Below are 15693 nucleotides of genomic sequence, written 5' to 3'. Positions count from 1 at the left end.
TATTTCACACAATATTACTAAAGTGACTGTTTATGTAAGCAGCAGAGTGTCTGAAATATTCCACTAAATGGTATTATGATTACCATACAGTAAATATGATTTTCTATGAAGTGGTCATCACTCAACAAATTTATATCTGCTTAATATTTTACTTTTATATTCACTTGGAAAGTACAGGTATGTACTTTCAGTTTCAGGTCTCCACAGACTTACAATATGAGCTGAGATCAAAGGGCATCTCATAATTCAACACAAAACACAATGCATGGCTTATAAAACCAGTAATATCAAAATATAGCCATAACTTGCTCATTTATAACTTACAATACATTAGAAGTACAAATAAAAGTACAGTCATATTGATTTTACAACAGTGAATCCTGGTTTCCTATGACAAAATAATCTATCAGGAATCACGGCCATGACAAAAAAGTTCTCAAAATTTCATCTTTAACAAGAAAATGTCCAAATTGACACTTGTATATGTGACTATAGCAGGGAATGGTATAATGTCAGTTCAGCAGCGTGCCGACAGTTCACACACAGAGGATCAAGGTTATGTCCTCAGGTTTTACAGGGTCCTGGGAGTCTCAGAGCCACACATGAAAGAAGGTGCTCCGTCACCTGCTGAAAACACACGGGGCTATTCCAGGAAGGATCACCTCTAATGAGGCAATAAAACTGAGCAGAGCAGTTAGACAAGGATCCATCATCAAAGTGTCTAAAAGAAGAAAGCGTACACAAGAGGATGGCCAAATCTTTACTTAGAAAACCACAAATTAAGTAATCAATCTAGTTATCTAAATATCAAATTATTAGATTCAACTGATGTGACAGATATTGTGAATGTGATGGAATCTGAGATAGTTTCTTGAAATGAATGATTTTTTTTTCTACAACACAAGCTTTAACATGAGAAAACACAGAAATAAATTTAGAGGATTAAATTACTGAGCAGGACAAGTGTCAAGATATTTGGCTTCTGCATTGACACACCATGTGACTGAAATAATAACAGCTTTAGTAATTATGTAATAGAAGTTTCTTAGAAAGATTCACTGCAAGTCCTCAAGTAAAAGTAAAATTTAAGGTTTAGTGTAGGCTAAACCATAGACTGTATAAAGAAGTGGACTAAGGGAGTGTGATGTCACCCATAGTGTTTGCCTCCAGTCAAATGAAGCTCATGATGCCAGTGGGTATAGGAGCAAATTTGGAACCAAGCTCCATATTAGAAATAGGAATTTATTAATGGACAAAAAAACTAAATAAAAACCCCAGGATCATGCAGAGCAAGTTAATACAAATTTTTTAAGACCGAAATAACAAGATTACTGCAGCAGTTACAGAGAGAGGGGTGACAATTAGAGCCCGACCGATATGGATTTTGTTGTGGCCGATATGAAACCGATATAATGGGAGTTGGAGCTGCTGATAGCCGATATAATCGCCGATATATTTAGTGATGTAAAAATTCATTGTAAATCTTGAATTGTTTAAAAAACTTAGGTTTGGCTCTAGTGGATTTTAAATTGGGTTTATTTAGGCAACATTTATTGTTATTCTGCCTCTTTACATCATATTTACAGACAGTAGGTTGGTCTAATGGCATTTTTGCATCACATTCTAGCTACAAGTGATGGGTATTCCAGGTTTTTTTTTTTTTTGGAGAACCGGCTCTTTTGGCTCGGCTCACTAAAGCAGCTGGCTCTTTCGGCTCCCAAGCGACTCTTGAGATTGTTTTGTTGCAAGCAGGACTAAACCAAAACTGAACCAGGACTGAAAAAGGACTAAACCAGGACTAAAACAGATCTAAACCATGTGTAAAACAGGACTAAACCAGAACTGAACCAGGACTGAGTGTGAGTGGACTCGGTCTCTCCCTCGCTCGAGCCCAAGATTAGTCCTGGTTAATTCATTTTATGCTGAACTGCAGCCAAACATGCACTTTTTTTTTATCCTATGCACACGCAAATTTCTAAAAGTTTTGTTTTCAGCCGCTGCTGCTGTCAAACTACGGGTCTACAAGCGGCTTGAAGAGAAAAAGAGAGAAAGAGAAAACACGGCTCCCAATAAGAAACATGCTCCCGTTGTTCGCTTCAAAGAGCCGGATCTACGAGCCGCTTCGATCGCGACCGACCCATAACTCCTAGCTAGTAAAGAAACTAGCGCTATTAGCCTTTAGCCGTAAAAACGTGCGCGCCACGGTAATTAATAATATGAATAAATGTGGATCATTCACACGTCTATTCACAGCTCATTTACATATCAATGCAGGTCCAGTAACAAATATACGGCCAATATAGTCACTTTACAATAGACCAATAGAAAACAGCCTGTTTATGTGCGGGAGCTACAGCAGCTAAACGCTAATAACAAATAGCCAAAACTAGCTTCAAAGTCGATGTATTTCCAACACTCAGCGCTCACACAGGCTCCTCCTCACATCACAAGTTTGCACTAATAAATGTCCTTTTAATCCAGACTCAAACCGATTGTCCGTATATAGAATATAATCTCAGTGTTGTGCACGGCTGCGGGTGTAAACAATAGCATGTGAGTGAAGTGACGTGGTGTGTTCAGGGACAGTACGGACACAAACACAGACAAATTACACCGCAGATAAATACTGATGCGGAGCCACATATTAGGACATTTATCTGTCTGTAAATTGGATTAAATGAACATAATGTAGAGAGTCTAAAATTTATAACGAGGTATAACATGCCCACGTGAAATATCGGCCCATACCAGCAAGCATATCGGCCGATAGCCGATGTCTCCAGGTGGCCATACCGGCCAATAATATCGGCCAGCCGATATATCGGTCGGGCTCTAGTGACAATATTCCCAAGTCAATTGGAGCTATTTTCCCAAGTCAATTGGAGTTATTTTATAGTATGTGATGACGCACACACTATAATATGAATGCATCTAATCTTACAAACATAAAAAATAAGCTGATTTTAGTTTAAAAAAAATATACATAAGTATACATAATTAAAAGTGTTACTGTAAATTTGTTTTAATATCGTTTATCATCTACATTCTCTTCAGCAATATATCGTACTTCTTTTTTTTTTTCTTTATCATTACAGGCCTACAAATGGCATTTTGAAATCACAATATTCTAAGCTATTTGCAAATCTACTTTTCCGCTCCTTAAATGTAACTGCATACAAAATAGTAATGGCCAGTTGGAGGAGTGAGTAGGAAAAAGTATATGTTTTAGCACAGACTTGTAACAAACAAAGAAGCACTGGAATCATATGACTATGTCACCAATAAGCAGATTACAACAAAGATTTGACCACTTTTCATTTTATATCACCATACCACCCAGCCCTTGTCCACTACTTGAGAAATAACAGCAAAAAATAAATAAAAACTTCATCACAAACAGTTTGGGTCAGTGTGTTTAAATATCACGGGTTATCTCCCCCCAGTGTGGAGCCCTATTCACAAACTGTGACTGGGAACTTCCACTCGACTGGCCACAGCTCCACAGTGGAATAAATAAACGATTACTGCTCGAGTCAGTGCACCAAGGCCCTCCATACACTGAGCTCTCCACACACTGTCCTCTCTCCACACAGAGCTCTCCACACACTGAGCTCCACACACACTGAGCTCCACACACACTGAGCTCCACACACACTGTCCTCTATCCACACTGAGCTCCACGCACACTGTCCTTTCTCCACGCACACTGTCCTTTCTCCACGCACACTGTCCTCTCTCCACGCACACTGTCCTCTCTCCACGCACACTGTCCTCTCTCCACGCACACTGTCCTCTCTCCACGCACACTGTCCTCTCTCCACGCACACTGTCCTCTCTCCACGCACACTGTCCTCTCTCCACGCACACTGTCCTCTCTCCACGCACACTGTCCTCTCTCCACGCACACTGTCTCTCTCCACGCACACTGTCCTCTCTCCACGCACACTGTCCTCTCTCCACGCACACTGTCCTCTCTACACACTGCGCTCTCCGCTAAGTGGGTTACTCTGCCTGGAGGTTCTGCGGGGAGGGGCATATAGGATGCTAAGGTCTATATATGACATCAAACTACACGACACTGCTTACATGAGGTAGTAACATGCAAGTGGAAGTTACATCATCGTGGGTGGCTTAATGAACAGTACATGCAGTGCTTTTGAAATCTGCCATTACTGGAAAAATAAAATTAGCACAGCGTAACAATGTGTCCTTCAAGATTACATGAATGAAATACTTGGGTCTGTGTTTACAATAAAGTGATGTGACATCATCTCTAAAAGATAATACTGGAATGGACATTATCTAGTTTGTAGACTATTACAGCATTAAAAACACTACAAAAACAGCTTATAATAAATAAAATGAAAAATAAACTCTCCATTAAAGTTACCAGGTGAGATTTCTGCACTTTTGGGTTTGTTCTTAGTCAGTGATACTTGAACCTAGACCAGTTATTCTTAGCAAAATCCTAAATTAATCTATAATATCTGATTATCTTTATCACAATATAAACAAACATGTCATTTTTGTTGATACCGTCCACCCCTCTTGATTGCATGTATGCAAGCGGTTTCATCATCCTGTTGTTTGATGAATGCTGAAATCTTTTTTATGTGGTAAGTGCTATAGATTAACACAGGGTAATAATTTACCCTTCAATGCCGCCTGCATGCATGGTACATTTAGGCTTTCCAACACTGGCAAAGTGACAATATGAATGATTTTTGATGTAAAAGTCCTTAAATCAAAATTAATACGTTTTTTTAAAGGTCCTCCATAAAATTGCCTTGTGAGATTTAAGCCATGCTATAATGCTGTTACCTCCTCAAAAACGCACCTGACATTTTGTTTTGTTTCTTTCACACATGTTTGAGTTTATTATTAGTCTATCTACATCTCCAAAGCTCAAAATGTCCTGTTCCGGCTTGTGATAACTTGAAAGCTACCACTTCATGACAACAGCTACTTTTGACTTTTCATTCAGTAGAGATGGGCAATCCCAGTGTTGAAATCATACAAATGATTCTAGTCAAAGTGGAGTTTAAAAATACAGTGGAGCACATGACATCACAAGGTGGAGTGTTTTCTGCTTCAGAGAAAAACTCATCTTAAATATGCAGGTTTTGTGGGTTGTGCAATAAAAAAAAACACGATTTGGATGAGGAAGCATCATACAATATATCAGAAAATAGTGTGGTATGGGCCCTTTAAGAGAAAATGTGTCATACAATTATACTAATGTTGCCTTTTGTCCTTGGGGTTTCTCTTTGCTCCACACTGACCAGAGCCAGGGCCAAAGGCTGCAGAAAGTAGAGCAGCGTCAAACGTCATCCACCTCTGAGTAAGACGCATTCCACCAAACACGAGACACGGAAACAGAGTCTATGCAACTGGACCAGTGGAAAACATTACCAACGCCGCACACTGTAGCAGGTGAGATATGCAGGGTTAATGCAGGTTAAGCTGAACAAAGACAGCTCCAAAAATAGTACATGAAACACCAGTTCATAATAATAACAATTAGATGAATAGTTTGTATTATAATTTAAGTTAATTGGTGTAGTTAACTTATATGTTTTTTTTCTTGACATGGCAATTGAAAAATCAGCACTTTTACCATAAATGATAAAAATGGTCTCAAAATGCTGCAAAAATAACTTCTATATTCTTTCAAACAAGAGTATAAAGGTGAGTTCTCAGTGATGTTTGTGGGCAGTCTTTTGACATTTGCCTGATATTTAAACATGAACTAACACGTTTGAAAACATTTTAGCACATTTCTACCAAAATATTTTATGGATATTGTCACTGGGCTTCAAATGCATGCATAGATAAACAAATGCTCAGGACTCTGCGTCACACAGTTACCTATAGACTGTCACCTGCACGACACTTGAGTGGAGTCTTGATTGTTGACTTAAAGGGCTGAGACTTACAAACAGAAAATGGCTAACTGTTGAGGTCACTGACAAAGAGTGACAAGGAAGTAATTAAACATAGTGATTGTGTAAGGCAACGGTACAAGGGAGAACAATCAGAGGTGATGAGAAGGAAGCGACAAATCAAGTACTATAAGCAAAACATAGGTCACACAGAATACAAGATCCTGCAGTCCAGTAGTGTTTTTGTATTAAGACTGAGGCATGAAAACATATGTAAAATCATAATTTTGTATGGTAGGTAAAGATACTAGGGCTAAGATTAATTGCAAAAAATCAATGCATAACTAAAATATTTATTGTCACAGGTCTTATTCTGAATGAAGTGACAGTTTTTTTTAGACTTCAAACAAGTTTTAAAATACAAAAGATACTTGTATAGTTTTGTTGGTTATATCTCAGTCTTTCTTGAAATGAAATGATGCAGACAGACATGTTTAAAATGTGTACTCTAACTATATATAAACCTAAATTTTAAAACAAAATGGATCTAATCTAATCTATACAATACAGAGCCAAAATTGTTCAGCCCAAATCCAATCAATGAAGAGCTGAATTCAGGAAGGGTGGAACAAAGTGAATAGAAAATGTGCTAAAATAGCCAAAAATTAGGAAAGGGGGGAGACTTGTTCCACTACTCTAGCAGAACTGACGAGCGGAGGGCGACCACGAACTTCCTGTAAGAGTGGACTGCTGATGAGGCACTAGCACACACAGATCTGGAGTGTGGCCACCTTCACCGCTGCCAGACACATCCAGTAAACAGCACAAGGAATACCAATGAAACAAGCTATAAAGCCAGTCTCTGTCTATGCAAGCTTCAAATTCAACAGCTCCTCCTGGGTCTGGTGGGGTTTAGGTGAACAGACAGATTACAAACAAACCAAGATGCCTTAAAATGACAGAGTAGTGGATCGTATACTTTTAGATAGATAGATAGACAATACTTTATTATCCCAAAGGAAATTCAATTTTTAGGTAGCAACAACACAAAAATACAACTTTTCACATAATGTATGCTGTAAATTTGGATGCACACTGACTGACTGATCAAAACTAAGTCCTCATTTGAAGTATCAGTTCTGGGAAAAAAATTTTTTAATAAAAAATAAATAAAAAATTGGCACTTATAAAAAGCCCCATTCTAAAATGAGGATGTTTTAGTGCTATACCATAATTTTAAGCATCTCCTTAGTATTTGTAGTGGCCAGAGGGACCATTTGCATAGTTTAATCCAGGGAAGCTATGGCAAGAAATTGCTTACCACCTGCAAGTGACTGAATAAAGCATGATGAAAGCTCTTAACATCTATTAAAGTACTATAAGATTCAAAAGACAACTAAACTGGAACCAATTCAGGACTGGTCTAGATTTAAGGGGCCCATACTACACTATTATCTGATCTATGATAATGTTGTTTCCTCATCACAAACATACTGGGAGTTCGTGTTTTATTTCATTCACACAAAGCCTGCACATTTAGGCTGAGTTCTGCTCTCAAACTGAAAACTACACTTCATACATCACAAAGTGGAACCATAGACTGCATATATAAATGCACATAGCTAGCGTCCAAATAGGAAGTTCGCATGTGGGCTCTTCCCGTTCTTACTTACCCTGGCTCCCACTCATTTACATTAGAATATTGTGGCCCCTCTCTCTGTAACTGCTGCAGTGAGCCTCAACATTTTGGTCTTAAAATGTACATATTAACCCACTCCACATGAGCCTGGTGTTTTTCTGTTTTTGTTTTTTTTTGTTATTTTGTCCGCCAAAAAATCCTATTCATAATACAGAGCCTGGCTCCAAATTCGCTCCTGTAACTGTTAGCATCACGAGCTTCATCTGAGTGGTGCCGAACACTGTGGGTGACGTCACAGTCATTTAGTCCACTTCTACAGTCTCTGGTTTTAACATAGTCAGTCTATGGGTGGAACATTTAAGCATTTAAGCTTTGGAGATGTAGACAGACTAATAATAAAGGATTATTCAAATATGTGTTAATGAAACAAAACATGACACCCGGTATGTTTTTGATGAGTTAACAACATCATAACCATAGCTAAAAGCTCACAAACATAGCTAAAAGCTCACAAGAGCCAATAATATAGGATCTTTAAGATTGGTTTAAATGAGCCAAACAACTAAATATTAAATGGACGGCAAATTGGCCAAGTCAGCTCGCAGACAATATAGTCTATTTTAAGAGGTTGTAAAAAAAAAAATGTAAATAAAAAAAAAATAATCACGGAAAAACTTACTGTGCAAATTTACAATCCCAGAATCATAAAACAATTCATAATAAACAAGGACTGGGTCAGGCCTCTAACCACGTACAGCCATTCTAATTCAATTGGACTGTCAGACAATCTTCTCACTCTCCAAGTCACATAAGGCCAACAAATGCTCCTCTTACTAGCTATTTTTTCAATAAAAACTTCTGGGTTCTATTATTTATTATTATAGCATTGTATGGAGGTTATATCCTGTGTTCCTAACTTTTAGCTGTCAATTTCAACTCTTCTAACAAACCCTACAGACTTCTAGCCAACACTCCAATGTTTATGTATATTATTATAACATTATTTTGAGGCAGTAAAATAAAGCTATTTGTTAAGCCTCATCTGAGCAAAAATGAAGATAATATTTTGCAGTTACCTGCTCAGATTTAAGAGTGTAGATAAGGCTACATAATATATTGCAAATCAAAACCACAATTTGAAATGATGCAATTATCAACTCGCAAAGGTTGCCATTACTTAGGTCATGAAATCCTCTGCAAAAAACAAATCTTGCTTTTTATTTTATCTTATTGTACCTGTAGTCTAGAAACATGCTCTGAAAAGCATGGGATTCTTGTATAAGTTTATAAGTTCATATTTCTTCTTTGCAAATCTAGACAAACAGAAAAAACAGCCTAATAGATGAGCACTGTTTTGTATTATTAGTATAGTATAAATAGATTTATTACAACAGAGACGTGACTGTGTGTGCACCTCAAGTTTAACTGAGATGTTCTTGGACTTTCTGTTGTTTTGAGAATAGGTGGGACCCACAAAAAGCTGAAAACAATCCAACTGTCACTACACATTTGGGCCTATATCTTCACATGCACCACTGCTCTCACTCTCGTCCCTCACCTCTCCCTGAAACCGCCTGTGCCTGCAAAGACATGCACTCGATCTGCAGCGTGGGACAGGAATGCTTCTGACAGCATTGTCTCAGTCACATTCGCCATGACGCCACAATGGACAGATGCCAGAAGGAGAGCGTCAGTGCAGGGTTTGTGAGCAGGTTTCACACAGGAGCAGAGACACACCCCGAACACCGGACTGAGCTCCAGAGGACAACCACATGTGACAGGAAGTGGAGCCTTTCCTATGCAAACACTGTATATGGTTAGTGCAGGTAGCTCACAAGGTTATGTGCATGATAGATTAGAGAGTTTACAATGCAGAAAATAAAATAAGTATGAGCTGGAACAATATAAAAAATATGATTGATTGTCCTAGAAGAAAATACGTAAACAATGGATGGGGCATGGACCATGTGTCATAATATTAAAGGTCCTTTATTACACAAAATGGATTCTCATGAGCTTTAAGCCATGTTATAATGCTTTTACCTCACAGAGAACATACTTGGAGTTGTATTTTGTTTCATTCACACTTGTCTGATTAATCCTTTATTATTATTCTGTCAACATCTCCAAAGTTCAGAATGTTCTGTTTCACTTTGTGATGTCACGGTCATGGGATAGTTTTCAAGTTACAGATATTTTTTACCTCTAGTTTGGTGGAGATTGGAATTTCCAGGGCTGAAATTATCCAGATGATTCTAGTTAAAGTGTATGGGGTTTAAAAACACAGTGGAGCACTTCCTGTATTACCACATGATATCACAAGGTGGAACATTGTCTTTTCTTTTTTGCCTAAATATGCAGGACATGGGTGAATGGAACAAAACACAACTCCAGGTATATTTTTGATGAGAAAAATAATAATAATAATAATAATAACATAGATCAGAAAATAGTGTAATATGGGCCCTTTAAGGTAATGTAACTTATTACAGTAGCAACCAGTTCGTCAATAAAAAAGACTTGATTCTCCACCGATTTAAGGTCTCACATCTCAAGTTTTACAAACAGCGGCATGAAACACTTGCATACATAGTTTGCATTTGTAATGACTCATAAAAGTTATTAATTCAACCTTTTACTGCTTAAATCTTATTACATAGCTAAAATAATATATATATATTTATATATATATATATATATATATATATATATATATATATATATATATATATCTCACAGCAATTGCTCATGCATTGAATGATAAGTTGATATAGTAATTATTGTGGCAGGCCTGCTAATAGTAACAGATAAAATGATTTCCCGTATCTGATGAGAATGACCAATTATACCTTGGAACTGGACTTACAATAGTGTGGTAATATATCTGTGACATGTTAGTGTCATATGAACCATCTCGCACTCTGAGGACCTCAGGGACCGGCCTCCTGCTGGTGCCCAGAGTCAGGACTAAACAAGGGGAGTCAGCATTTCAGGTTCATGCAGCTAAAACCTGGAACAGTCTTCCTGAACATGTGAGACAGGCCTCTTCTGTGACGCTGTTTAAATCCAGGCTCAAAACATTTCTGTTTAACTGTGCATATAACTGAAAGGTTTTCATTCCGCACTCTTCTCTCCAATTTATGTCTCTCTTTTTTAATTTTAATCTTCATGATTATTTATGTTTTGATTTGTTTTTATTATGATTTTAATGTATTTCTTATTCTGTAAAGCACTTTGAATTACTTTGTGTACGAATTGTGCTATACAAATAAACTTGCCTTGCCTTGCCTATTTCGTTAAGTCCTCCTGGACCCAGAATGCTATTGACCAAGAGGAAGAGTGGCTTTTCAGTTCTTTACACCATTCTCTTCACTGTACACAATTAAAGGAAACTATTCTGACAATGAGGAAGTAAACTGGTGCTCAGGTTAAACGCAGCGAAAGTCTCAGTGATGTAAATGTACAGTATGTGAACATATACTTAAAAAAAACAAAACCACCTGCACATGTTATCCTACCAATAATAGTAATACGGGAACATATACTTAAAAGGTGCATTGTGTAACTCTTCTGGAGGAAGGACCATCACCTGCTTGTTTCTATGGAAATGTCATTTGTCTGCCTGGAATATTCAACAGTATAACATTACACTCCTCTACCTTAAATTTATCCAATGAAAGGTGGCTTTATGGCTCAAAAATACCTAGAAAAGGCATTCTGACTGTGAGCAGGGTCGCCTCTCCACAGATCTGACCTGTAACTTGGCCTGATTTGGTCTCTGTGAAGATAGAAACTTTTAATACATATTGTGAAATGTTCCAGACAAGGCAATAACTACTCCACGGAAAAAAGCATTTGACAGACCCTCTACCAGTAAAGTTACACAATGCGCTTTTAAGGAAGCAAAGTAGTTTGTTGTGGCTCACACGGACCCTAAAACAGTAACTGCTCAATAATGGATACTATTGGTCAGTTACCATAACACATTTTGAAGTATGGTATATCATTGAAGAAAATATAGCTGATAAACAATAATACTGAAACTAATTTATGCCACTGACACAATAACCCTACAGCAGGGTTATCGCCAAAAATACTCCAAATGCACAATATCGTTACAAAAACACTAACTGCAATAAATAAATTGCAGAATTAAACACTTTAATAGTTCATTTTTTGTCTATAATGACTCAAGGAAGTTATTTATTCAACCCTGCAGCTCAAATCTGATCATGGTAAAGGAAAATAGAAAGTTCCTCGCTAGTACAAAGAAAAAGTCCCCACGATAAATATGGACCCCCAAAATAGATACTTACATCTAACATATATTGAACAATTGGAGCTGGAATAGGTTAAGGTAGACGTTATTGTCCAAATAAAAAATGTCCAAATCATGAGTCAGAATTGTGTCCAGGATTATGCAGAGGGAATATAAACCGGAATGTTTCATGTCAAGAACAGGGAGAACATGCAAATATCACACAGAAAGACCTAGGGCTGGGTGTCATTAAGAAGATGCCGATACAATACATATCTCGATATGTAGCCCATGATATGATACACATCTCGATACAGGGCACTTTTGGTTATATATGATATATCTCAAAACAATTCAATATGGTTCAATAAAAAATAAAGGCTAAATCATGGCTGTAATACTAAAAAATCTTTGTTAAACCACAAACCGTGAAAATGTCAAATGTGTTGCATAAACAAGTTTCCTTTCTCTAAACAAAACTGTAGCTCTGTAACAAAATACTGTAGTAAAATATATCAAAAAATCCTATTGGCAATATCGATACTGTATCATCACATTAAATGATACAATACATATTTTTGCACACCCCTAGAAAGACCCCATCTGGTCTGGCAATCAAACCCAGGACCTGTATAAGGGATGCAATTGAAAACCATTTTAAAATACTGGCCTGTTTTCTGTTAAACGTTTGCAACTAAAATCCAGTGTTATCTTGTTATAGTGGTAGCTGTATTTCATTATATGACTGTCCTTAAATAAAAAGGGCATGCGATATGATCTTTTATGATTCGGTTGTATTTCTGACCAAAACTAAGCTGGTAGGCCGTGCACACAGTGACTGAGGTGGGCATATAAATATGAGTCAGCTATAGGAAACCTACTTTGCGCAATCAAAGGCGAAGTATCCCATTGTGACCATGCAGACTATATTTATGTGTGGGAAGTCGACGCACTATGTCACGCTGTAATGGTAAATGACACTGGGGTTGACTAATATTGCCTTGAGACTATATAGCAGTGCGGATAATTAATCAGTGCACATTCTTGAGAGCGCAAACACTTCCCGGAGAGTTATGTAATGTCAGTGAAAATCAGACCCGTGCGGCTCTATGCTGATGGGTTTAGCAGCTCCGCGCAGGTCTGACACGGGTCTGACACGGGTCTCACAGGTGATCCCCGGGGCAGAGGGGGCATAACCTGGGAGAGTAGTAATACCGTGGTGTTGTCAAAATGACATGTCTCCAAGAGGGACACATACACATCTCCAGCCCTCCCTGCAGCTTCTACTGTCAACAAAGCAGGCTGTGCAGGCTGTGCCAGAGCGCCTCAGCGCTGATCACTAAACCATACACATGGACAAATGTATTAAAACTCAGTCTGATGTGTCTCACTGCTCCTCGGGCAGGAAACACCAAAGGGAAACACAGCTCAGGGTAGCTTAGCTCCCGTGCTAGCCCGTTATCATGCAACATTTCCATGAAGAAAACTTACGATGCATTTTCTGCCGAGGTGGTTGAACAAGCACTCGTTTTCTTGATTAGTTAATAACATGGAGCCGGCGTTTGCTGGCCGCCTTTGCGGCGGCTGTCCACTCATACTTGTGCTGAGTTTGTCAAGTCTGCACCAAGCCTAAGTCCAGATATGAGATCCAAAAAGATACATAAACAATCCCTCGGTCATCCGTGGCCTCGTTTCGCCCCCCTCACACAGGAGAGCCCTCACCCGGTGGCGGCTGTTCCTCACGGGCAGATGTCTGTGGGATTCAACACTACTACCCGGTCCACTTTCAAAGGATAAGAAAACGCAGGAGTCTGAGCAAAGAAGGAGAACACAAAACTTTCCTGGGAAGTGCAGCCACCAGAGAGCGCACAGCCAGCCTCATCCAACATGGCAGTGTCAGGACGAGCCCATCTGTCAGGAGCGGGGGATACGCGTCTCCCAGCGGCGTAAAAAACAACGCAATATGAGATACATGAGATTGACAGTTTAAAAGAACAACGGGAACACATGTCATTATCAAGCTCCCACTGATTGTTTGGTTGTGATTGGTATAAATCACAGAAGATTGTATCTTAGTCTCCCGCGTTTTACACTCAGGTGGTGCGGTCCCTCCGCCTGTGGATTTACAGCAGGAATGTGCGCAAGTGGAAGAAAAGAGCAGATAAGAAGTAAGGTGCAGCTCACCAAGATTAGGATAATGCTTCTTATGAGAGCTTATATTAAAGTGGGAGCAAATTTATTTTAATTTTCCAGATAAGACACTTTTCATTCTGTTGGCAAATTTCTTCTAAACTACAGCAAGAATTAACAGGGCAAAGGACATGTAGCACAATTATCAACAGATAGTTCAGTACCCCAGTCTTATTATAGATCCTTGATCATTAGGGAAACTTCAAGACAGCTCCAGCCCACTTTACGTATGCACTGTTTTGAAAAATACTGTCCATATCGGATCTTATACAAACATCCACATCGGCCACTATAGTCCATGGGGCTACTGTAGGCTACAATCAGCCTAATTAAATGCACTGTTTGCCTGGCAGATATTTGGGTGTGTGCAGTTTTACATCACATAGGCTACACACAGTTCATACATATTTGAACAAAATAGCTGTAGGCCGTTTGCAGTCCTATTTTGTGAAACATGCTGGGTCAGGTTCACAAAGGGGTGGTGTGCACATGTTTAGTGCCCTTGAAAAGCAACTAAATACTTTCTCCTTGTAAGATTATGGGCTGGGCTTATTAATTTTCCATTTATTGATTGCATATTGCTCTTTTGATGTGCTGGAACTGTCATTCAGTTTTAGGAGTATGTTATAAATCATTATTTGTTATTCAAGCAAAGGTAACATAGTCTACAATAAAATACATAATGCATATTGGTAGAGTTTGTGTTATTAGCACATTAAATTGACTTAAATTTCAGTGAATAACATAACATTTATTTCCATTTATTGTATATTTTAAGCACACAAGTTTTAGGGTGCAGGGAAACCGGGCACAAAATGGGGAATACACAGAACCCAAACCTGGACTAGAACAAAACAGGATCAAACCTGGATGCACTCTGAGTTATTCCAAAAAGAACCAGCACTTTTTGTGATGTACACTAAAATTTATGTCACCATTACACAGCACAGCAGTCATTCATTGTACTTCCTCCAGGCTCAAACCAATTCTGTGTGCTTTTTTGCAGGTCCAACTTGAAAAACCAGCCCGCCCAGAACCACCTGACGGAGACCTGTAATACTCCACCTCTATGAGTTATCTGTGGTATTGAAGACGTGACTTTATTGAGTAAGGTGTCTGAAGAATTTGATGAAACATGCTACACACCTTTATAAAGTGATTATCGGGTATTAAAGTTCATAAAGTATATATTTCTGAAGTCTGAACAGAACATGCAGAGGGGAAGCTTATGCTGACTATTGGTGCTGTGACATCAAAATAAAGAAAAGAGGTAGTGAAAGCTCAAACAGCGAGAGCTCAAATCACAAAATAAATAAAGGAAAGAAAACAATAAGAAAACAGCAAACGAAATAATAATAATAATAATAATAATAATAATAATAATTCTGTCAACTGGAAAAATGTTTTTTGAATGAAGATTTGCTGGTCATCCAAGCAGGTTCAGCTTCAGTTCAGAAATGAAGAAGGTTGTTTGATCTGTCTGTCTGCTTTCACTACCTCTTTTCTTTAATTTAAAAGTATTTTTTGCAATGTTTCTACAATATTGAATGTGCATCTCTTGTTTTGAACTTATCTTTTGCTATGGAGCCTACCTGGACGACTCAGGGATTACACAGACAACAGTTAAAAGGAGGCCCTTCGTGACGGAGGTAATTCCAAAACCTGGACTGAACAGGCTCGATCTCCCTTTGAGTCTTGACCTTGATTTGAGGTGAATGCCTTTA

The 15693-nt window shown here is 38.3% G+C and overlaps 1 protein-coding gene across 1 annotated transcript in view; it reads right to left on the bottom strand.

Moving 5' to 3' along the window:
* The window catches only part of waslb (WASP like actin nucleation promoting factor b), a 30914-nt gene extending 17249 nt beyond the window's left edge, over positions 1-13665 (bottom strand). The window contains 1 exon segment of the mRNA XM_055154103.1: positions 13271-13665. Within this exon segment, the coding sequence (XP_055010078.1) occupies positions 13271-13375 (105 nt within the window). The 5' untranslated portion in view covers positions 13376-13665.
* Between the last annotated feature and the right edge of the window lie 2028 nt (positions 13666-15693).

Source organism: Boleophthalmus pectinirostris, unplaced genomic scaffold (genome assembly GCF_026225935.1).
Source record: "Boleophthalmus pectinirostris isolate CB_2022bp ecotype Guang Dong unplaced genomic scaffold, ASM2622593v1 HiC_scaffold_18, whole genome shotgun sequence".
NCBI lineage: Eukaryota > Metazoa > Chordata > Actinopteri > Gobiiformes > Gobiidae > Boleophthalmus > Boleophthalmus pectinirostris.
The sequence above is the reverse complement of the archived record's forward strand: the minus strand, read 5'-3'. Positions and strand labels throughout refer to the sequence as shown.